Source organism: Sinocyclocheilus anshuiensis, unplaced genomic scaffold, assembly GCF_001515605.1.
Source record: "Sinocyclocheilus anshuiensis isolate Anshui unplaced genomic scaffold, SAMN03320099.WGS_v1.1 scaffold758, whole genome shotgun sequence".
In the NCBI taxonomy this organism is placed as follows: Eukaryota; Metazoa; Chordata; class Actinopteri; order Cypriniformes; family Cyprinidae; genus Sinocyclocheilus; species Sinocyclocheilus anshuiensis.
In genome coordinates, this window is record NW_015548126.1 from 1,751,064 (window position 1) to 1,775,709 (window position 24,646).

General features: G+C 35.9%; 1 protein-coding gene and 1 pseudogene across 1 annotated transcript in view; both read left to right on the forward strand.

Annotated features, from left to right (window-relative positions):
- LOC107704697 (NEDD4-binding protein 2-like 2) overlaps positions 1 to 1,953 on the forward strand; it is a 4,875-nt pseudogene extending 2,922 nt beyond the window's left edge.
- LOC107704775 (sister chromatid cohesion protein PDS5 homolog B-like) overlaps positions 190 to 24,646 on the forward strand; it is a 37,009-nt gene continuing 12,552 nt past the window's right edge. Inside the window, exons 1-23 of the mRNA XM_016507796.1 lie at positions 190 to 467; positions 2,893 to 3,019; positions 4,036 to 4,239; positions 4,647 to 4,733; positions 4,824 to 4,921; positions 8,960 to 9,068; positions 9,227 to 9,325; positions 9,967 to 10,107; positions 11,554 to 11,669; positions 11,796 to 11,890; positions 12,635 to 12,749; positions 14,974 to 15,156; positions 18,450 to 18,563; positions 19,075 to 19,156; positions 19,268 to 19,316; positions 19,442 to 19,581; positions 19,676 to 19,791; positions 19,869 to 19,974; positions 20,472 to 20,632; positions 20,899 to 21,022; positions 21,326 to 21,484; positions 23,448 to 23,516; positions 23,737 to 23,873. Coding sequence (XP_016363282.1) covers positions 2,912 to 3,019; positions 4,036 to 4,239; positions 4,647 to 4,733; positions 4,824 to 4,921; positions 8,960 to 9,068; positions 9,227 to 9,325; positions 9,967 to 10,107; positions 11,554 to 11,669; positions 11,796 to 11,890; positions 12,635 to 12,749; positions 14,974 to 15,156; positions 18,450 to 18,563; positions 19,075 to 19,156; positions 19,268 to 19,316; positions 19,442 to 19,581; positions 19,676 to 19,791; positions 19,869 to 19,974; positions 20,472 to 20,632; positions 20,899 to 21,022; positions 21,326 to 21,484; positions 23,448 to 23,516; positions 23,737 to 23,873 — 2,612 coding nt within the window. The 5' untranslated portion in view covers positions 190 to 467; positions 2,893 to 2,911. The remainder of the gene's footprint in view (positions 468 to 2,892; positions 3,020 to 4,035; positions 4,240 to 4,646; positions 4,734 to 4,823; positions 4,922 to 8,959; positions 9,069 to 9,226; positions 9,326 to 9,966; positions 10,108 to 11,553; positions 11,670 to 11,795; positions 11,891 to 12,634; positions 12,750 to 14,973; positions 15,157 to 18,449; positions 18,564 to 19,074; positions 19,157 to 19,267; positions 19,317 to 19,441; positions 19,582 to 19,675; positions 19,792 to 19,868; positions 19,975 to 20,471; positions 20,633 to 20,898; positions 21,023 to 21,325; positions 21,485 to 23,447; positions 23,517 to 23,736; positions 23,874 to 24,646) is intronic.

Consider the following 24,646-nt stretch of genomic DNA (forward strand, 5'->3'; position numbering starts at 1 on the left):
CATTTTAATTATTTTAATACATACTGATGCAGCTAAAGATGTTTTTAATGACTGTATTATATTTTATTTCATTTATTTTAGCAACACTGGTGCAGTGCCTTTATCCATCCATTGCAACTGTCAAATATTTGTATATGAAGGCGGAGACCGCTGTCATACCCCTATAGGTGTCACTGTTACACCACACTCCAACCCGCTAGCGACTCAACATAAACGCTCGTTTATACACTTACATCACTATTATAGCAGTTTATTTCTTTTTCCAAACCCAACCCGCTAATATAATCACAAAAACAGAGTCATGTCCTTAAATAAATAAACTCGAGCGGAGGAGGGACGTGAAGGATCTGTATTGAGCGGAGCTGCACTGACTGGCGCAGATAGGGACAAATTGGCGCCATTTTGAAGCCGACAGGAGGATCACAGTGGTGGGAGAAGCGAGTGGAGCGCGCACTTTTCCCAATAAGGTAATGTTAAACGTCTGTTTGAATTTAAACCGCAAGCGAGTGGAATCGACCCGCGCCGATTGGAGTCCATTATTGGGAATTATTATTTCGTGGCTGTTTTAGTAGGTGCTTTTTCCTTTTCGGCGGTTGGTTGTCTATTCTTCTGTTAACCCATGCGAGGATAACTGACTCTCACTCTCACTGTCTCCCCCCAAATTTGCTCGTTCTCTACTCAAAACGCAAATTGCAATGACAGTTGTTGTTGGTTTAGGTGTAACGTGTGTTTTCGTGGCCGTTTTCATTGCAAAAGAGGGCCGTGCACTTTCTCCTGATGCCTCGTGTGTGTACATGCAAATGAGTGTTTGTTTTTTAGCTCTGTTAGCTTAGCTTAGCTTAGCTGCTCGTAAACCGCTTCAGCCTCCTTTAAAATCTGATCTAAAACACATTTGTAGATTCTACTGTTGTAGTTTGCACTCGTTTTTCTCATGGGTCTGTTGCCTATTGAGATGGGACGTGCTGTTGTGCATTGGATGTAGATAGTAACAGGGGAGCTGTAGTGGTGTGCAATGAATTTTAGCTTGTAAACACCCCCTTAGGGGTGTTATCTCGGTTTCTATGGAATAAAGCACTGTCAAAGGAATGAGATGACCGCTGCTATGTGATCAAGACTGTATTTTGTCCTGGTTGTGCTGCACAAAGACGTTAGTTCAGAAAGTCAACCTGCTGTCAGACTGTAAGCCTCTCTTTTTCCCCGTGCAAAATCGTTGTAATGGTGTCTGTAAATAGCTGGAAATGCGTTGTGTACTTTACATTGTTTGCTAATTGCATGCATAGAGGTGTTGTAAATTGCTGTAACGTTATGTGTTTGGCGTTTGCGGGGATTGTGAAACACTTGGACTGTGATGAACCTGCTTAGAAATGACAGCTATTTTCACCTCACCTTGCATTATTAATTTCTTGCGTAATTGTGGTGTTATTACTTTATGGATCGCTCTTGGAGGAAACGCAAAGCACCTATAATGCGTTTATTTGCATTTTGACTAATTTATTCTTCTACTGTGTATTTAAAGACCTCATGAAATCCAAATCAAAGTATTTTTTAAAATAATTAATTAGAATTAACTATAAGTCATTATTTTTAAGTTATTATTACGTATGCTGGATATATAATGTTGTGTGTGTGTGTATATATATATATATATATATATGCACACACACACACACACTAATTATAACATGTATATTTTTATTTTATATTTTTATATATTTCCACAAAAAAATATTGTTATATTGCAAATACAAGTATTTTTTTTCGTGAAGTCCGCATGAAATAAAAATTGACCTAATTTGTAAATTCATATTATAGATATTGTGAATGATTCATGCATGTATATTTCTCTTTTAAAAAAAAATTTTTTTCTTAATTTAAATGTCATAATTCAATCTTCTGTTTAAAAACACATTTTTCTCTATATGCTGGACTTCTCCATTCTTTTAGAATGCTTAAGCTCCGCCCCTCCGCAATTGCCTTTCAAGATCGGATTAATTTTTGAGTGCAGCGCCCACATTTTAAAATCCAATCAACTGGTGCATAGTACCAAGTTCCTGGCCTACAATTTTTTCAGTGCTCTGTTACATGCAGATATACGTCACAGTATGGAAAATATATCAATACTTCCATTTCATTGCAAGTTTAGCAAAAAAAAAAATTTCTATTATACACATTGGCAGTTGTTTTTAACAATTTACATTAACATTTCAAATTTACAGTCTTTTTCTTTTGGAAGAATTGGCTGAAATATTGACATCTCCACAGTATATACATTTTTTTCTTGTCCAATCAAAGCAAAAAATTACAAGCCCTCCAATACATCCTGCATTCCTGTTGAAGAAGGATTTCATGGGGTCTTTACTTAATTTTTACTCTTCATTATGTCAGTAGGCTTAATTTAGCGGTTTATTATAATGAATTACAGCTGATGATTATGTGCAACACTTATTATGCAGTTGTTTTCATTTGCATTTTTGTCTTGTCTATTTAGATTAGTCTGCTTGGTGTTGTAATTCATGTGTGGGTGTTGCGTTTTAGTTTGCTAATCAGCAAAACCTCTGTGCACATCAACTTGAATTGAAAGTATAGCATTTCTTTGAATTTAAATGTCTGTTGACACTGCTCTTTAGTGCCATCAATATTTAACTGTCCACAGGAGGTGAGGTTTTGGCTGACATCCTGCAATTTTTGAAAAACAAACTGATTTTGCCTCTTTTTTTTTTCTTTTTTCTTTTTTCTGGGTGTAGTCAAAGTCAAATCCATATTCAAGATCCACTGGATGATTTCTTTAACAGTACATTCTTCTCCAAAAAAGTAATTGATGAAAATTCCCTGCCCACTTAGTGTTGTGCGCTGACATATTCAAGTCTTTTTTTTGGTTTGACATGTTTGCAGCAAGCACTGATTGGAGAGCATGGCTCACTCCAAGAATCGAGCCACAGACGGCAAAATCACCTACCCGCCGGGGGTGAAGGAGATCTCCGATAAGATCTCCAAGGAGGAGATGGTTCGGAGACTGAAGGTGAGGAGCAATCTGTCATTCACCCAAGTGGAAACAGCTTATTAATAGTGCTGAATGTTTTTTTCTGTGTAATTACAATGAATAATGAGTACTGAAGCTTGTCCAACTCTTCGGTTAGATATAGCCTGCAAGTCTTTTCATACAATTAACGAGTAACCAGTGTGAATTTATATTTATGTATGAATATATAAATATATAAATCTAAATATATTACTTTGAAATAGCTTTTTAATATATATTTTTGGATTTTTAATGTGTTTTTGATTTAAATTTTTATTTTTTGTAGTATTTCTATATGGCTTAAATTTAAGTTTTAGTAATTTTAGTATTTCAGCAAAATATTCTGAAAATTGTACTAATTTTAAGTTTATTTGCCATTTATTTAAAAAAATCTATTTAACTTATTTATTTCAGTTTTAGTAATTTTTGTACTTGAACTAAAATTTAAAAAAAATGTCATTTTATGTTCTGTTGTCATTTAAAAAAAATATTTATATTAATCTTTTAGTTATAGTAATTTTAGAAATTAACAAATTTTGTAAATTTCTGTAGTCTAACGTTTATATTTTTATGTATTTTATTTTATTTCATCTTTATTTCAGTTAACAAAAACGATTTTATAATAGTTTGAGTTTTATTTAACAATGTCAAAACATTCAGTAACCAGAATTAATAATTAATTTGAAGTTCTATTTATAGATTTTTGTAGATTGATCCATATTTGTGATGATTTTTTTTTCTCCTTGGTTATTTTAGCAGAAATATTTTGTGCAAAACATCTCTAAACCTCAGCTGAGTTTTTATCACACAGAATGAAATTATAATTTTTCTGCTCGTATTTCAAGCTGTTTTTACAGCTTGTAGATGGCGTTTCCTCCCTCAGTGGCCTTGTCACTTATGTCTATTTTTAAGTAAGACTGCCAAGTGAAAGTGTGTTTTCCATTAGAGTGTCTTACATCACACTGTTAGTTGGATGCGTGGTTGACACACGGCTCTATGGTGCTTTTCAAAATCAGATGGTGGTGAAAACCTTCATGGACATGGACCAGGACTCAGAGGAGGAGAAGGAACTCTATCTGAACTTGGCCTTGCATCTCGCCTCGGATTTTTTCCTCAAACACCCAGACAAAGATGTCAGACTACTTGTGGCCTGCTGTCTTGCAGATATATTTCGCATCTATGCCCCTGAGGCACCGTACACATCACCTGATAAACTTAAGGTTGGAAAACTCAACATCTATTGATTTGATTGCAGTGTTAGTTCTTGCATATGTCAGTGAAGAACCATGAATGTTTGCATCTATAATTACGTTTTAAATTCCCACCGTGATGACTCATGTTGAGATCACATGACCAGCACAATACTAAGTCTTTTATGGCCCAGTTAAGTAAAATTGTGGTTTGTTTTGGGAAAGAAACTTAATTTTAATTGTATTAGTGTGCATTAAAACCGATGTGCTGAAATTTTGAAGGTGATATTTGTGTGTCTGTTTTTCTTCACCTTGAACGAAAGACAGCAACGGATCGAGTTGTTCAGCAGAAAATACTAAAATAACTGCTGTCTCTCATGCATTGCCTTCACAGGTGCTTAAAATATTAAAACACTCTGCTCTTCTTTTCCACTCAGGATATTTTCATGTTCATAACTCGACAGCTGAAAGGGTTGGAAGACACCAAGAGTGCCCAGTTTAATCGATATTTTTATCTGCTGGAGGTATGGCACCCAACTAATATAGAAAAGCAAGGTCTTACAATGGTTTTTGAACAAGCATCTGACCTTGTCTTTCCCTTTCTGGCTCTCTAGAACATCGCTTGGGTGAAGTCCTACAACATCTGCTTTGAATTGGAGGACAGCAATGAGATCTTTACTCAGCTCTACAGAACTCTGTTCCAAGTGATCAAGTGAGTCTGTTGTTCTTGTTTGTCCATTCAAGAGTTCAATATAGCCAAAAAATGTAATTTTATATTTTGATTTTATTCATTAATACTATTACGTGTAGGCCTGCACGATTAATCGTTTGTAAACCGAAATCGTGATTTGAAAGGGTGCGATTTTCAAATCGGAAGAGCTGCGATTATTTCGATGAAGGACTATCAGAGATTTAACAAGCATCTACGTAGTTTTTGACAGTTTGCTTCATGCGCATTTTACTTTGATGCAGAGTTTAACCAATAGGGGGCATTCACTGCACTGACTGAACCAGCAAATAACGCCATTTGGAAAAGATAAGCGCGAGCGGGAGCAGCAGTTCAACTTCCCAACAAAGTGTGTCTGCAGACGACTTGTTATACCTAAACGAAAAAGCACCGCATATGTTTGGAATTATTTTGGATTTCGACATTCTGATGTACTTCAAAGGCAAGTACTTTGTAAAACCTGCCGAACGTCTGTGTCGACCTCGCGAGGCAACACAACCAACCTGTATCAGCACCTGCAGAAGTATCACAGACAAATCTATGATGAATGCATGGCCAAAAGGCCAGTATATGTATAGAAAGCCTGAAATGTCTACCTTTAAATTAACGAAGTCATGTCCAAAACAAATATTCTCTGTTAAAAGTAATCCGTATGAAACATACGCGATGTCCAGTTTTCCCGTCTCAACTCATAATATCTAATGCAGTCACGCCCACGAGCCGATCGCGCTTTTCAGATTCTAAACATTCACGTGAGACGCGCGCGCATGTAAACGCCCACATAGCCTCCACGTAAACAAACGTGAAGAGTTCATCCCGGCTACTTTTTGTTTCTGGAAGAAGACGCGCTGAGAGAAATAACCCAGAATTTACCGTCAGGCTTTAGCCATTACATTTTTTTAAGATACTGAAATAAAACAAATGTCAGGGCATGCCAAAACTTCTCCAGGGCCCCAAAACACCCTCAGACCCCAGAGGGTTAAATGGCAAAAACTTTTGCTGTCATTGTTTCAACCTTAATGTAGGTTATGGTCAGTGTTTTACTGATGTAGAATTGTTTACAGTGTGTTTGGGTTCTTAAAAGTTTAATATTTTATATATAATTGTTAATTTAACTTTAATTAAGATACTGTAGTTATTTTCTTAATTTGTCATGACAGATGTTTGCATCATGACAGCTTTATAAAAAAAAATGGCCACAATGTTTAAGAGGTTTTAAATAAACAGTAGCATAGTTTGTGATAATACTTGGTATTTCTTTGGTGCTGTTAAAACCACCACAACAAACCTGTAGCTCTTTTATGAAATAGTTATAAATCACATTTTAAATCGCAAATCGCAGTTTTGATCAGAAAAATCGCAATTAGATTTTTTCTCCAAATCGCGCGGCCCTAATTACGTGTATATATTTGACTCACTCGATCACTTTTCCAAGTAATCAAGTTAGTCTGTTGTAGGGTTGTGACGATAGTATCGTGTATCGACGATAGTCAGAGATATCGACGATAGCAGATGTCTTTGTCGATAGTCAAGACGATATTAGGCTCATTGTCCTATTAATGTATTAAATAATAATAATAATTATTATTATTAGGCGGCCCATTATAATTCGGCTATTATTATCAAATTGCCCAGCTATTTCACTTCAGCACCACATTTCACACTTGCACAAATGAGGATTAGAGCCTGTAGCCGGAGAAGGAGTCTCCAACCACAAACACAGACGTACATCGTCTGCTGATATAAGGCAGTGTTTCGATAGTCAGAGATATCGACGATAGCAGATGTCTTTGTCGATAGTCAAGACGATATTAGGCTCATTGTCCTATTAATGTATTAAATAATAATAATAATTATTATTATTAGGCGGCCCATTATAATTCGGCTATTATTATCAAATTGCCCCACTTTTTCATTCAGCACTGTATTTCACACACACACACACACACACACACACGCGAGCAAAAGAGGAGCCTGTAGCCGATGAAGGAGTCTCCAACCACAAACACTGACACATATCGTCTGCTGATATAAGGTATTTCGTTGCACTTTAACAAGTAATCTGAACGGCCTATATACAGAGCTCTAGACTGCGACCAATTTTTGAGAATGTGCGAGTTGAAATTTGACGTGGTCACGGCCGCGGCACATTGTAGCAGGAGTCAGATTTCACTGATCACGTGAAGAGAGTATGATAAGTACAGAGAGTCTCTCTCTCTTGCCCCCACCCACCCATGCACGATAATATCATCTATCGGCGATCTCACGGACTGGCGATATGACGATTTGAAAAATGACCATATCGCCCAACACTAGTTTGTTGGTCAGGTCTATCCATTCAAGAGTTTGATATAGCGGAAATAAACATCTGTCTTTTTGCCAATATATAATATCGTCATATCGCCCAACACTAGTTTGTTGGTCAGGTCTATCCATTCAAGAGTTTGATATAGCGGAAATAAACATCTGTCTTTTTGCCAATATTTTGTATTTGCATAATTCCAGTTTAAAAAATGTAAATATGTTATTATTATTATATTTAAATATATACGTAATAATATAAATAAAATATAAAAAACAATGTTTTTACTATTAGGCTTTCTTTTAGGGATGCTCCGATCAGCCTTTTTCGACCTCCGATACCGATTCCGATACCTAGGGTTCGGTATTGGCCGATACAGATACCGATCCGATACCAGTGAAGTTTTTTTCCCTCATTTAAATAAATGTAGAATTTATATATCTGTATAATGGGAACACAGAATGATCTTGCAGAGAGCTTTACCGAGCTGACTGCTGTAACCGAACGCGACCAGGGTTTAAAGGCTGAACGAATGACTGACAGCCACAGCGGAGAAAAGAGTTTGTGTGAACTTTAATGTAAGGACTTAAATATTCATATGTAGCTCACATTAAGCTATCGTATGGCTTCAGAAGTAACACAGAATAATTCGCACAATCGGGAAAAAAAAAAAAAAAATCTCGGATTTGGATCGGCCCTCTCTGACCGATACCCGATCCGAGAAAAATGGCACTATTGGTGCCGATACCCGATATGAATATCGGATCGGCGCATCCCTACTTTCTATTTATATTATTAACATTGATGTTAACATAAACATGAACATTTTTATATTTGATTTATTTATGTTACACACACAAACATATTTTTTTACACAGCAAAAATCTTTTCGATAGTCAAAAAAAAAAAAAATCTAGTTAAAAATAATGCATATCTATTTTTCACATTTTCCAATATAAACAAGGCTAAATATTAATTAACTTTAAGATAATATAAAAAGATGATTTTATTAAAAAAATTATGTAAAATATGAAAATACATAGTCATATGATAATCAATATTTGCCAACATATATATTATAAGTAAAAAGTTTTAATACATTTTAAACGGGTATGTTTTTAGTGATGATTCAGATGTTGCTTAATTGCCATACAAAGTGTTTATTGGCGATATTGCCAAAAATGTCATTGTATGAAATGTAGCACCTAGTAATTTTTGTAGTCCTGTAAAGGTGCTGCCATTTGGTTAGAGAGCTCAATGGCGATTCTTGCTATAGCGACTCATAATTCAGTAAAGCGTCTCCGTGGTTTACTGTTTTCTGTTTTCTGTTTGATGTAAATGTGAAGCTGCAGCCTATTTGTTATGTCCTAATGAGCTGTCAGCCTCCTGCTCGCTGATATTATTTCCCTGCATTCGGTCAGATGACAATGATGCGTGCGAATCCCAGGTGGAAACCCTTCATTGCATGTGCGCTATAAAGGCTGCATATGGGGGTGATTCATCTCAGCCAGTGATGTTCGCTCAGTCAGAAATGTCCTCTATGAGCGGGACACTGCAGCGCTCTGCTCTTGCTGTAAATGTGTAAATGGAAAAATGTAGAAGTGTTTCTGTTTTGTCTGCCCCATTGCGTTTGCTTCCCATCTTCCACTCCTCTACTTTGACTGCCTAATGCGCCTGATTTTAGGTCAGTTCCTGTGCTTACCATTTTTTTTTCTTTTTAGCAATGGACACAACCAGAAAGTGCACATGCATATGGTGGATCTCATGAGCTCAATTGTTTGTGAAGGCGACTCTGTCTCACAGGAACTCCTGGATACTGTTCTGGTTAACCAAATATGATTTACATATTTATTTACATGACAATGAAAAAGGGCAAGATATAAAACAACCTTAACAGCTCTTAACATAGGTTTAATTTTCTTTCTTTATTTTTTTTCTTGACTAGTTTCATGAGATTTACACAAAACAAGAAAATAAATTTTTCATTGCTCCATCTTGTCTTTCAGAACCTCAACAAGCAAGCGTACGATCTGGCCAAAGCCTTGCTGAAGAGAACCGCTCAGGCCATAGAGCCGTACATTACAAACGTGAGTAAACGTGATTTATTATAGTTAACTGTATATAGAATGTACACCCTACTTCTCGTCGGCTGTGCCGAAATCATGCTGAATGCTTGTACAAGGGTACAAGAAAGGTCTTCTCATTTATGTAAATTGTGAATAATCCCTAATGAACCTCAATGATTTGACTCCAGCCCTTTCGCTGTTGAAAACTCGTTGAGGCTTGCAACATTAACCGGAGATCAAGAGCACCTCTCCATGCTCAAATGGCATGTTGAGCTTAAACACATTCATCAGCAACACCCGCAGGAGCATGCAGCGCTGTTATGCTATGAACTCTATTCCCTGCAGTGCTCATTAAAAGCGCTAGAGATAGTGAGAATAAGTGTGGAGGAGAATCCTTCTCAATAACTCATAATAGATCAGCAAGGCCTGATTTCTATTTCTATTCTGTTGGAGATGGCCTGTACCTATAGCTCCTATAGATGAAGCCACTTACTTTTTTTATTTCAATCTAATACCAGCTTCCTCACACTAATCTCTAATCGACGCCATGTTATGTGCTGATGCCAGACGGTTATGCAGTGAGTTTGAAGGGGTGCCGTTTTCCAGTGACATGCAGTAGATGCTGATGGTTACAGTGTGTGATGTACAGTTTGGTGTCTCAGTTCTTTAACCAGGTGCTGATGCTGGGGAAGACTTCAGTCAGTGATCTGTCAGAACATGTCTTTGACCTAATCCTGGAGCTCTATAACATCGACAGCCATCTACTGTTGTCCGTCCTGCCGCAGCTGGAGTTCAAGCTCAAGGTAAGATGGCTTGTTGACGATACATAGTGTTATGTCATCTTTCAGGGTCTTAGATAAAACTGTCTCAGTGTTTTTGCTTGTGAAAAAATGCATGGTTAATTTGATGATCAAGTTTTCCAAAAGTTTCCCTTCAGAGCCAAATTACAGGGGGTTAAAAATGACTTCAGAAAGATGGCAGCATCAGTATGTTATTTTTACACAGAGATTGGTAGGTCTATTAGTGAAATCTGTTGACTTTAGCTATCTTTGTTGCGTTATGTGCTGGTGGTGACATTCAAAAATGGGGAAAGAGCACTTTTCAAGTTTTTTCTCCAAAGTTTGCAGGTCTGTAACTCAAAAAGTATTAAAGATATTTTGAAGAAGGGATTTTGTTCATTTTAACAGCTTCTGAAGCTACCAAGAGTTCAGATATGCAGTATTGTAACATGTTTGAAACACATCTATTAGCTAATGCTAAACAAACTTGATCAGTTTTTACATGAAAACACATTTTACTCTTTATTTACTGATAACTAACACATTTTTGAAAGCGTAGTTATTAGCATCGTTATTATTTATTGATAACGCTGTTAGATTAGAGCTTGACACTAGGTTAACTACTAAATCTTTCTGTCCCCTTCTAATGTCAGGCTGGTAAGAGGTCTAGTTTTGGGTGGATATTTGGCTACTTCTAGGAATGCGTGCTACCTGTGTAATGAAACCCTTATTGAGCCTCTAGGACATCTGTGATAACTCATGATTAACATCTCACAACGCCACAGAAGCAGTGCCTTGTTTATGGCTTTTGCAGCCTGTGGGGGTAAAAAACCTCTTCAAAACCTTGAGTATATTAACTGTGGTCAGAACCTCATGATACTTATGGTGTTTTAATAGCCAAATAAATTCCACCCTTCAATGGCTTACCTGACATTGTGTTTTTGTGACAATGGAAAACTTGGTTCAGTTGTTTGCAAGTTACCTGAAAGTTAAAACTGCTTAAAAGTTGGGTGTTTCTAATAAATGAATATACCATTCCCGAGCTAAAAGATGCTGACACGCTGCATGAAATTTATTACACTTCAGCCGAGTCAATGATCCTTTCTTTCGTTTTCTTTCACATGAGATTTAAACCAGCGTGGCCTGAAAGCACAGTTAGCATTTTTCAAAAACCAGCAAAGGCGATTACTTTCTTTTGTGTTAGCTGTGTTTTTAATCTTGTATACATTTTGGCAAAAGCAGGTTGAGTTTGCGATTAGTGTATGAATGAATGTTATCGGTCTGTTAGGAGCTGCCTGTTCCATGTACCATATTTGACGTCATGCCTTTATCTTTTATTTTTATGCAAAGCACAATGACGATGAGGCTAAATCAACTAAATGGGTTCATTCAATCCTTGTGCTGTAATTAATGGCCACAGGCCTCGCTTTCTGCAGTTATATCACTGGGAGACCCTTGTGTGTTTTGTAGAGCAATGATAACGATGAGCGCCTGCAAGTTGTGAAGCTCCTGGCCAAGATGTTTGGTGCAAAGGATTCAGAGCTCGCTTCACAGAACAAACCTCTCTGGCAGTGCTACCTTGGGAGGTACAGCTCATGCACAACACGTCCAATTACCTGTTTCTCTGTGTACACAAACTGGAGAAAAAAAAGTTTCAATAGCAAGACCAAGCTGCAAGATTTTGACCATCTGGGTTTGCTGTGGTTTCTTAGGTTTAATGACATCCATGTCCCTGTTCGACTGGAATGTGTAAAGTTTGCCAGCCATTGCTTGATGAACCATCCAGACCTGGCAAAAGATCTCACAGGTACAAACTGTTCCCCTTCTAACTTTGACAACTCAGCTATATTTCACGATTGAGCATAAAAGTCAAATGAAACTGAGGTTGACCCTCTTTGCTTTCTTAATACATTTATTGTGCACAATTCATTGTGTTGTTTTTAAGAAAAGAGGTTATCCTAAATAAAATAACAAAAATGACAGTTTGCTATTTAGGTATTGTTTAGGGTAATACAACCTGGTACTAGTCAAAAGCTTCTTCAAAACTTGGTGCCGGTGATGTTTCAGGAAAAAGTCGTTGCCACAATTTATCCACTGTAAACACACTTTTTATAAACAAACAAACAAACTTTTGTATTAAATATATATTTATATGTTTATATATAATGTATTGAATATGTATTTAATATATTATTTTATAAATTTATTATTTAATATTATTAAATATTTAATATTAATTAATTACTTTTTTATTTTTTGAATATATTGAATGCATCACAATGCCAAGAAAATTAGAATACACATTAAACCAAATTTCGAAGTTGTCTACTGCAAACCTTTTTTTAATGAATTGAATATATATATATATATATTTTATTTTGTATGTCTTTTTATAAAAATAATAGTTGTTTGTTTGTGTATTTGTTTATTTATTTTAAAATGTATTTACTTAATTGCAATATACTTTTTTTATATTGAATTCATGAGACAATGAAAATGATGCATATGCACATTAAACCAAATTGTGCATGTGTTTTTTTTTCTCCTGCAGAGTATTTGAAAGTAAGGTCACATGACCCAGAGGAGGCAATTCGACACGACGTCATTGTGTCCATTGTGACAGCTTCCAAAAAGGACCTCTCTCTCGTCAATGATCACCTGCCAGGCTGTCTTTATGCTTGTTTGTTTGCTGTCTCTTAAACATTCTTTATTAGTGCTGCAGTCATTTTATATCATGCATAATATCCGAGGGCCTTTTCTCCCATTAGTACCCCAAATGAACCAGAGACTTTGGCATCACCGCATTCAGGGCAGAGCCGAGCTGGAATACATTAGCTTCTTGTTTCTTTCCAGACACACTCCATTTCTTCTCACTATAATTTAATCAGCAGTCTCCTTTAGCCACCCTGAGCTAGAGGGGATGGAATAATATAAATTGGACTATAACTCACATATAACCATTCCTCAGCCTTTTCAAAACGCTTTCAGGGAGGAATTTAATTGAAGGCCCCTCTGTGTTTCTGGACAAATGACACCGCAGTAGTCAAGGCGTATCTCCATCTTGTCCTATTACACCTCGTTTGCTTCTGCTTGCCATACATTAGATTTGGTTTTATGCAGGAACTGTCATATCAGGCTTTTCAGCTTCAGCTGAAGCTAAATGGATGTTTTGTCATTTTTATGTCTTGGTAAAACCTCAAAAGCAGCCGTTCCTTTGATATATTCATATTGGGGCGAAATGTGACTACAGGCTAGAAATATGATTTCTCCTCTTTAATGTCTTAAAAACACTTTTCCAAATCCCATCTAGGCAATATTGTAATTGACATGTTAGGGATGCTTTTATGAATTTAAGACAGTTTTAAAGTTTGGGGTCAGGAAGTGCTTTTTTTTTCTTGAAAGAAACATACTTTTTTTGTAATGATTTAATTATCGTTAACAGTTTTCAACACAATTGTTTTCAACATTTATTATAATAAGAAATGTTGCTTGAGCAGCAAATCAGCATATTAGAATGATTTCTGAAGGATCATGTGACACTGAAAACTGGATTAATGGCTGCTGAAAATACAGCTTTGCATCACAGGAATAAATTACTTTTTAAAATATATTAAAATTGAAACCATTTGTTCAACTGTAATGATATTTCACAATATTACAGTTTTTACTGTGTTTTTGATCAAATAAATGCAGCCTTGAGACCTTTTTTTAAAAATACATATAAAAATCTTACTGACAAAAGTTGAATGGTAGTGTATATTTTATTCAATACTCAAAAGGGTTTTATTGTATTGTTATGGCTTACTCGGTTATATCACTTGTAGTGCATCATGGGTTGAGTAGTTCATTGTCTAGTGATTAATCGCATCCAAAATACAATTTTTGTTTGCATAATATGTGTGTGTACTGTGTATATTTATTATGTATATATAAATACACACATATACAGTATATATTTTGAAAATATTTACATGTCTATATTTATATTCATATAATTTATATATAAATACATTTAAAATATGAACAACATTTTTCTGAAATGTATACATGCATGTGCGTGTATTTATATATACATAAATATACACAGTACTAGGGCTGTGCGATTAATCGAAATCGAATCGAAATTGCGATTTGAGACGTTGCGATTTCCTAATCAGCGGCGTGAATCCCGCGTCACGGACGAGCCGGCTCGTTCATGCTTGCCGCACTCACGCAGCCTGTCTCGTAATGCTCGTTAATACTCGCACCCGGCTCCGCAAATCTCCATGAGCGCATCTGGCAGTATGGATGAGGCTTGACGCACACGCGCAACCTGTGTCGACTTGCGCCTGGCTCCGCGTTTAAAACGAATGTAAATTCAGTCTAACTGCTTGCTAATTTCACTTGGATGAAATTAAACATTCAGCACATTTTCCACTTGCTCTTAAAATCCCAAATACTTAAAATGAATAAATCAGCCTATGTAACATATGTAATACTTTAATAATTTTCAGCAGGGTAATGATACCCATACTGTGCTGCACATTATTGACAATATTGAGCTGAAGCTTGACTTTGCAAATTTAAAATAGCAACTCAAATCACAATCGCAATATCTGTCAAAAAAAATCGCAATTTGATATTTTCCCCCAAATCGCACAGCCCTACACAGTACACACACATTATGTAAAGAAAAACTTTTATTTTGGATGCGATTAATCGTGATTAATCGTTCGACAGCACTAAAAATTATGCCTAATATGTAAAGTAAATTTTGCTTCAGATAAAAAAAAAAACACGACAACACGATCTTGTACCTATAAAATATCTGTTTTCTGTCTCGCATGGGCTGCTGACCAAGTTGTTTTTATTACTGCTGGCTCTACTCATATGATTTTTACACCAGAATATAATAATCTCTTCCCGTCGTGTTATCTTGCAGTGGCGGGTCCGAAAGGAGGCTATGATGGGTCTGGCTCAGATCTATAAGAAGTACGCCTTACAGGCGGAGGCAGGCAAAGAAGCAGCCAAGCAGATCTCCTGGATCAAAGACAAACTGCTTCACATTTACTACCAGAACAGCATCGACGACCGGTGAGTGAAGTTGATAAGCCGGCGGTCTTTCAATACTTGTGACATCCTTGGCTATTTTAAATTCAAGCTTTCTATATGGTTTATAAATTGGGTCAGTAGTGAATGCTGCTTCCAGTCAATACAAAGACATTAAGTGGAAAATACATAGATGTCTTGGTAGAAGTGGTTTTTGATGATTGATCGATTATGTACATGGTTATGTAATTGTAATTAGTTAAAATACTGGAGCCTTAAATCATAGTTTGCCATTTTATGTAATTGACAGATTTTGCTTGACAAATTTTTACTATCAAAACATTTTCATTGCTCATTTAAATAGCCCTAATCTTAACTGTTTAGAGTGTTTTTTTTGGGGTGGGTAATACAACTCGAAATGTGCCTATTACGTGACATATCACTGAACAGGTGTCCTGAGATATTGTGTCTGTCTCTGCGAAGGCCTTAAGCTCTGTAAACCGTGAAAGAGTTTTAGCATCAAATATTAAATATGCTTCGGTATATGAAATTACACTTGGGTGGCTGCCTAAAAATGGCAAAAAAAAATGCCTTTTCGGTGTTGACTTAAGATGCTATTGAAAAAGATTGCTGGTGTCTGACAGGCTTTGAATGAGGCGTGAAGCCTGTAAGAGTTTGTTATAAAACAGAATCTGCTGTATGAAGGAGCTCTGTTGTGTAATTGGATTTAATAAGGTCATTCACAAGCTGTTGGAATTTAAGGACCACTGCTGGACGGAGGATTTGAGATGCTGTTGTTTACAGAGAAAAGTTCTGTGATGGTACTGATGCCATGACACGTGTCAAAAGTCTGCCAGTTGCCCCCTCGACATTAAAAGTCCAGTCATTTCATTAAGGTTTTTAGATGCATTGACAGCCAGTGGGCATGTTTATCAAATGAGAATATAGAAGAATTTACACGTCAAGGTTATTATAGTTTTGAATTTTTAAATTCGTTTTATTTTAATATCGGTTTCAAATTTGCTACAAAATTCAGTTTAGTTTTTATTAGTTTCATTCATATTTTTGTTAGTTTTGGTTTAGTTTTTATTTTGTGAACGCATTATTTAGTTTTTATGTAGTTTAGTTTCAGTTTTAGTTTCAGTTTTAATTCAAGTTTAGCAGAATTAACAGATCATTTCCAGAGCGCAGGCCAAAGAAAGACGTAGGCATAATTTAACTGTCGTGAGGCAAACATATAGCGACACAAAATTAATGCATGCTGAGGTTGATTAGATAGTAAAAGTATACAAATATACGCCAAAGAAAGCAGTTGTTTTTATTGTAGTTTTTATTTTTTTAACACATCATTATTTAGTTTTTATGTAGTTTAGTTTCAGTTTTAGTTTCAGTTTTAATTCAAGTTTAGCAGAATTAACAGATCATTTCCAGAGCGCAGGCCAAAGAAAGACTTAGCGGCAGATCACACTAACAAAAAACCGGAATCGGCCAAGAAAATTGCAATCGGTGCATCTCTAGATTTAAAGGGGTGGTTCACTGTTTTTTTTCTAGGCTTGATTGTGTTTATGGGGTGCCTGACATATTTCTTTGTGCGACAGTGCGGAGCGACATTGCGGAAGGCGGACGTGAAATTGAGGAGGAGTAGCCTATAGCGCTAAAAGAGGAGCTCGAGCTCCTTTTACAATCTGTAACTTGTTTGGTTAGGGCTGTACAGTGCACAAAATATCGGTCTGAATAAATGTACTACAGTAGCACATGTGCGATACAGTTTTGCATGTGTATGAGCCTGTTTACAAACCTGTTGTCCACCAGCCGTTTTTGTAGGCATTAAACTGCCAGAATTTTAAACGACGATATCTCTGTTTGCATTGAACTTTCAGTTTAGTAACTTTGCAGATATTGTTTATGCTCAAACAGCAACATTACACACTAACGTTAAAAAAGTGAAATCGCAATCAACCACCCCTTTAACTATATTCATACACACACTTTAGTTGAAAATAAAGACACAGTGTAATTTTGTGTATGATTTTCAATCATTTTAACTAATTGTTTAAAGAGTAATGAAAGTCATGCATTTGTGACAACTTGATCTAGGTTAAACAGCTACATATCTTGAGGAGATGGACTACTGTTCAAAGGTTTGAGATCGATATGTTTGTTTTTTGATTGTCTTATGCTCATCAAGGCTACATTTATTTGATTTAAAAATCCAGCAATATTGTAAAATATTATTACAAATGAAAATAACAGTTTTTACTTTAATATATTTAAAAAACAATTTGTTCCACTGAAGGTAAAACTGAATTTTCAGCAGCCAATCACTATAGTCTTGAGAAATGTGCTGCTTAAGAAACATTTCTATTATTTTGATTATTCCTCTCATTTCTGTAGTGGTGTTTAATATTTTTTTTGTGGAAACTGTTTTCTGCTTTTTTTCAGGATTCTTTGATGGATAAAAAAAAGTTCAAAAGAACAGCTTTTCTTCGAAATATATATTTTTTTATAACAACACTATTGACCAAATTAATGTGTATTTACTAAATAAAGTAGTTAATTTATTTAAAGTAAAAATCAAACTGACACTGACTTTTGAACAGTAGTGTATCTACTTCAATAGAATGCATAACAGCAAACCAAATTTTTTAATTTGCAAGGCGCATGTAAATAAGACTGTGCAGTGTTGGCCAGATAGGTGACACTAGTCTTTCAGGCAGCTTTATTTTTGAGCATAAGGACAGGTCCATAAGGCACAGTGAATGCATTACAATGCACAAAGAACACCTTTTGTAATGTTTTATTATATACAGGCTTCAAATAAACTGTTACCATAGATTTGCCCCACACTGAACCCAAGACTGGAGCCACAGGATGAGAAATGCAGAGATGGTCACAATTTGTGGCCATTTGAAATTTAAATGCACATGCTGAGTTCATTTGCAGCCTTTTTTGTTTTAAACATGACTCTCTATCCTGTCTTGTAATCATTTCTGACCTTGTTGTTTTTGTGCTTTGCAACGAGCAGTACTTTTCATTTTCAAGCCTTCCTGGTGTGTTGCATACAGCTTGTCCACGTGCCCATTTTGAACTCCTCACTGATGAGTCGGTTTACAATGTAATTGCATCATTAAAGCATGTAATGACAACTGTGCAAATGCAATTTCATGTTATGATTGGGTCATCAATATGAGATTTGAGCTCACTTGAATAGCATCTAAGATCATTTGAATTTGGGTAATAACATATCAAAGAAAACAATGTGCAATGTTAATGGAATTTAAATTAAATATAAAAAATATATATAAAAGATCAGATCGGATTTGTTTGTTTTTCACTAGGTTGCTTGTGGAGAGGATCTTTGCCCAATATCTTGTGCCTCACAATCTAGAGACTACAGAGCGAATGAAGTGTCTGTATTACTTGTACGCCACATTGGATGGAAATGCTGTCAAGTAGGTGCAGTAATTCTTGTTTTATTCTAAAACAGAGATGCCCAAACCAAGGCCTGTAGTTGGTGCCTGGTGACCTTTGTTTTTGGCCCCCCATGGAATATCAAAAAATAGGAAAAAATATGCTATTGAAGCATATGTACATTTCTAATTAATAAACATTTTGTTTTTTTTTCAGTAATTATTTATATTATTTACTTTTTTCAATATAATACATTTTTAATATAGTTGAATATAATGCAAAATTTTCCATTGTATTAAAAAGTTTGGGCACCTCTGATCTAAAACTTATGCTTGTGCAGAAATTGAGTAGCTGATTTTGAACCATGCTCTGTTAAATATTGTTTGACTTGGAAATATGTCATATTATGGAGAGAGAAAACAGCTGTTTCATGTTGTGTTTAGTGATTTTATAAGGTGCTTATGGGTCTGAAAAGAGATTATTGGACCTATAAAGATACATTTGCAGACTTGGAATGTTGATTGTGGTTGTTGTGGTCCATCTCTCCTATAGAGCTCTGAATGAAATGTGGAAGTGTCAGAACATGCTGAGACACAACGTCAAAGATCTTCTGGATCTTATAAAACAGCCAAAAGTTGGTTTTTCCTCACAGTTGTTTGGTTTTGGTTATTGCTTTTCTAAATCTTCTTTATTACATGGTTTGCATCTGTTTAAACATTCTTGAATATTTTTTTTATTCCCCCAGTCTGACAGTTACAACAAGGCTGTATTCTCAAAGGTCATGGTTATCACAAGTAAGTCGTGTTGTCTCCTCCACAGTGCTGTTAAAGTTATTCTCCTGTCAAGTACAAGCTGCCTTTTATGTAGTAACAAGAAACGTTCACTGAGGGGGAAACATCTCTCCATCTTTGTGTTGAAGGAAACCTGCCAGACCCAGGCAAGACACAGGACTTTGTGAAGAAGCTCGCTCAGGTTCTTGAGGAGGACGAGAAGATCAGAAAGCAACTGGAGACTCTTGTGAGCCCGTCCTGTTCGTGTAAGCAGGCCGAAGTCTGTGTGGTAAGTACCGTATCGCTTCACCTTGCAGGAAAATCGTGTTTTTACCAACACTGCTGAAGTTGTCTCAGTTTGTGACTGTGTTTGCACCCCACAGAAAGAAATCACCAAAAAACAGGGCAGCCCCAAACAACCCAGCAATCCTTTCCTGGAGATGGTGAAGTTTTTATTGGAGAGGATAGCACCTGTTCATATCGACACAGAATCCATCAGGTACATTAAGACTGTTAAATACCGGGAATAAATGTACTATCATTTGCACAGTCTCACTCCTTCATCTCTTTCTTCAGTGCACTTATCAAACAGGTAAACAAATCTATAGAAGGAACTGCTGATGATGAAGATGAAGGAGTCCCGACCGAGCAAGCGATCAGAGCTGGCCTGGAGCTGCTGAAGGTAAATAAATCTGTAGAAGTGTTACCCACATTAGACAGTGTCCGTGTTGGCTTTATATATTTCATTTAATTTCATTTCATTTCATTTCAGATGAACCATTATTTTAACCAAACAGTTATTGTTTGATTCAAAGTGTTAAAAATCTGAATTTACCAAAAACATACAAATTACCCAAAACATCTGGTATCATTTATAATACAAATGAATTGGTGAATCAAGTTTTGAATCACTTTAGTGATAGTTTATAGACAGTTTGCGCTGATTTATGGAAAAGACAAACTTTCCAGTGTTTTAGCATTTTTACTACTGAACTTTAAATCAAAGACGACAATAAAGTTTTTAGAGAAACAGATTTTTTTTTTAGGAAGCTTGGCCCAATAAAATGAGAGCAGCTACTATCGCCCAGCCCCAATACACATGTAAAAGCACAAAGTAACCTTTTTATTATTAGTTTGAGGTATGGGTTTTCTTTAGCTGTAAAATGTCTTTACGCTCAGGTCCTGTCCTTCACCCACCCTGTGTCATTCCACTCTGCCGAGACCTTTGAGTCTTTGCTGGGATGTCTGAAAATGGAAGATGAGAAGGTTGCAGAGGCTGCGCTGCAAATCTTCAAAAACACTGGCAACAAACTGGAGGAGAGCTTCCCACACATCAAATCGTACGTTTGAGTCCGTCTCATAGCCCACACTGATCAGAAAAGCACATCTGGGTTTTATTCAAGAGGAGTGACGCTGCTTGATTTGTTCCATCAATTAAAAAGTTTCAGACATGCTTATGTTTATTGAAGACATATTCTCATTTCTTGATTTCTGAGATGCTCTGTCACTTTTAATGGAAAACTAATTTCTATTTTGCTGTACAGTCATCCATAAAGTTGGATGGTGCCATTCACTCCTGCCTATTTGACTTCCTTTTGTCCCCTAGAGTCCTTTTACCAGTACTGCAGCACAAAGCAAAGAAGGGTTCTCCTCGCCAGGCCAAATATGCCATCCATTGCATCCATGCCATGTTCTCCAACAGAGACACACACTTCGCACAGATATTTGAGGTAAGATTGTTAACCCTCTTAGTGCCAAAGTCGCAAAATTGCGACAAGACGTCATACTTAATCAAATAGACTGTAGTTCCTAATATGGTGTAATATCTCATTTGTATTCCCTACCACTAGATGGCAGACATGTAGTACTTCGATTCAAAAAAACCCTGGCGCCTAAAGGGTTAAGGTCCAAAAAATATCTGGAAAATGTTTTTTTGCTGTGCCTCTGAAATGAACTTTCCTTGGCACAGAGAACTTCCCATATTCATTTTAAAACTTCTGTCATTCTAACCAATTGCTTTCTATCTGCCACAGCCTCTGCATAAGAGTCTAGACACAGACAACATGGAACAGCTCATCACCCCTTTAACGACACTGGGACACCTGGCCATGCTGGCCCCGGAACAGTTTGCAGCTCCGCTCAAATCTTTAGTGGCCAATTTCATTGTTAAAGACCTGCTAATGAACGACCGGGTAAGTTATAGCATTGCTTATTACGGTTTCGCGATATAGCCTGAATGTTGATGAGAAGACACAGCAATCAGTTTGATGCACTGCGTAAAAATGCTAATTTTTATTTCACGCCTTCTGGTGAATTAGTGCATTATGTGAGCACTCAAAATGAATTCACACTTGATATATAAAGGCCTCTGGATTGCTCAGGTGTGCATGATGTTCTTAACGTGCATTGTGAACTGTAAGTGCTTTTTTTTCTTTTCTTTTCTTTTCTTTTGTTCTCTTTTGAACATTTGTCTATTTTGGCTGTTTAGGATATGCCTAAATGTTATTTATATAATGTATGTGAATAAAAACTAAATATAATTTGCAAATAAATAAATGACTGTTCCAGTGTATAATATTAATAACAGTATATTTCATTATCATAATGCCAAAATGTATGTATTTATTTATTTAAATACTAGGGCTGTGCAATATATCGAAATATCGCAAATGCACATATGCATATCACTACAGCTTGCAATATTTGGGGCCATGAACAAAAGACAAAGAGAAAATCACTCACTGCTCTTACCTAAAACACTTTTGTAGCTTAAATAAGAATCAGTGCATATTGAATTCAAAGAGTAAATACTAAGCCGTTTTATTTTTCCTTTTTATTACTCAGTTCCTAAACTCATGTTAAAATGATTACACTAATGTTAAAATTACATTTTTATGTAATGCTTGAGTAAAACACTACCGTTCACTTTCAGAAGTTGTTGTAGGGGTGCTTTCTTATTAGAATCAGAATGAGCTTTATTCACCACATAAGTGTGCGCAAACACAAGGAATTTGTTGTAGTTTTACAGAAACTCTTGGTACATACATACATACAAATAGCCATATATATATGACACAAGATAGTTATAGACGTTCACAGAACTGACTCAGCAACAGCTGAGTAAAACGTTTTAATTTGAGCATGTGGCACTTTAAGAATTATCGTATCGCATATCGAATATCGCATTATTTAATGAGTTATCGCATATCCCATTTTTCTTCAATATCGCACAGCCCTATTAAATGCGTATCTTTTGGACTGAAATATTATCGTTCCTATGTATAATATTGCCAATACTAAATATAACATTTTATCATATATAATTTATATATAATTTATTTAAACTTTTTGTTGATCTATTTAAATATATAATATTCTAGCATTAAGAACAATATATTCCAATATCATAATGGCAATAATAAAATATCCTATAATTAATAATATTTTTATGTAATATGTAATATTTGTTTATGAAGCCTTAAAAGAAAATTTTTGTTTTGTTTTGTGATTTTAAGTTGAATAAATAAACTTTTAATTTAAGTAATTTTTTAAGTAAACAGATTTCTATGATGTATATATATATATTAAGCTGTATTAAAGATATAAGAAAGAAAGAATGAAAGAAAGAAAGAAAGAAAAAAATAATAAAGGCATTAGACATTTAAATCATTAATCAAAATGATTTACATAACTATAAATCAGCCAAAATTTCATGCTTGTGAAAGCCCTGCTGATAATGGATATCATAGCTGGTTGAGAGAACAGCATTAAATATGCATGTTTATTTGCCTGTACCATTAACTAATTTGGACTTATTGAATGAATGTGATTTCATGGGGATGTGCTTGCTTAAGGCATAAATCAACCCAGTATAATTATAAGAGTAAATGTGTGAGAAAGTTTAAGATCCTGTTTACTGATTTGATTGACCTTGTGGGCATAGTTTTATTTCATTTTCCAGTGGTTTTAAAGCGAGTCATGTGCTCTAATATACATAGTCGAATATACATTTGTCTCCTTGCTTCTATAACAAGAAGTGGTTATTTTTAGTTGTACCCTTGTTAGCAAACTTTTAGACCAAGCAATAAAGGACTCTCCTCACTCTCGGGTTTTGAGGCATCTGATAATGATCTATATTTTCTGTTTGCTGCAAAGATTCCTGGCAAGAAAACCACCAAGCTGTGGGTCCCGGATGATGAAGTCTCTCCTGAAACATTGGCTAAGGTAAGACACAGCTAAGACTTGACTTGTCATTTATTATTCCGTTTTATTGAAGAAAGTACCAGAGTGATTCACATCTACAGATATGGATAGACGGGTTCTTTTCTTTTCTTCTCTTCTTCTCCTTTACATTGTAAAAAAATGACACCTGAGCTTGCACTCACAGGAGATGATACTGAGGAGTAAAGTGTGTTCAATGCGTCTCTATCTCTGTTTGTCTCAGATTCAGGGTCTGAAACTGATGGTCAGATGGCTGCTCGGCGTGAAGAACAACCAGAGTAAATCTGGCAACTCCACTCTGAGAATGCTGACGGCTATCCTGAGCAGCGACGGTGATCTGACGGAGCAGGGCAAGATTGGGTGAGTGACATTTACTTGGTTTCAAACCCTTTACTAGCAACTGTCCTGAGCAGTGACATCATAAACTGCTGAAAGGGAAGATAAAATAACAAAATAAAAGCCCATTTTGTGATTTTAAAAGCCCTTAAGATTATTTGTAAAGTATTTACATGTGACAAATAAACATACCGTTCAAAAGTTTGGGGTCTGTAAGATATTTTTTCTTATGTTTTTGAAAACTCTCTTATGCTAACCAAGGCTGCATTTATTTGATAAAAAAACTGTAATATTGTGAAATCTTTTTACAAATTAAAGGGTTAGTTCACCCAAAATTAGCCCATAAATTACTCACCCTCAAGTCATCCTATATGACTTTCTTCTTTCAGACGAATCCAGTCAGAGTTATATTAAAAATAGTCTTTGATCTTTCAAGCTGTTTAATGCCACTCAGCGGGTGTTGCATGCATCAGTCCAAAAGAAGTTAAATAAAAAGCGCCCATCCATTAAAAAAAAGTGTCTCCCACTCTTTTGTACTTCTAATTAGTGACCGTTGTTTTGTTTTGATCTCCTTCCTGTGCTTCCGCGTTCGTCACTTCTGAGCGGCGCATGCGCAACGCTGACCTCATACGTCATCCGCCCGGAGCTGCTTCCGTGTACAACTGTTGGCGCAAGCTACATTAAAGTGATTATTACGTTTTGAATATGGATATTTTTCTTACAAAAATGCAAATATTCGCTACAGGAGGCCTTTGTTCACACCCCGGAGCTGTGTGAGACACTTTTTTTTTTTTTTT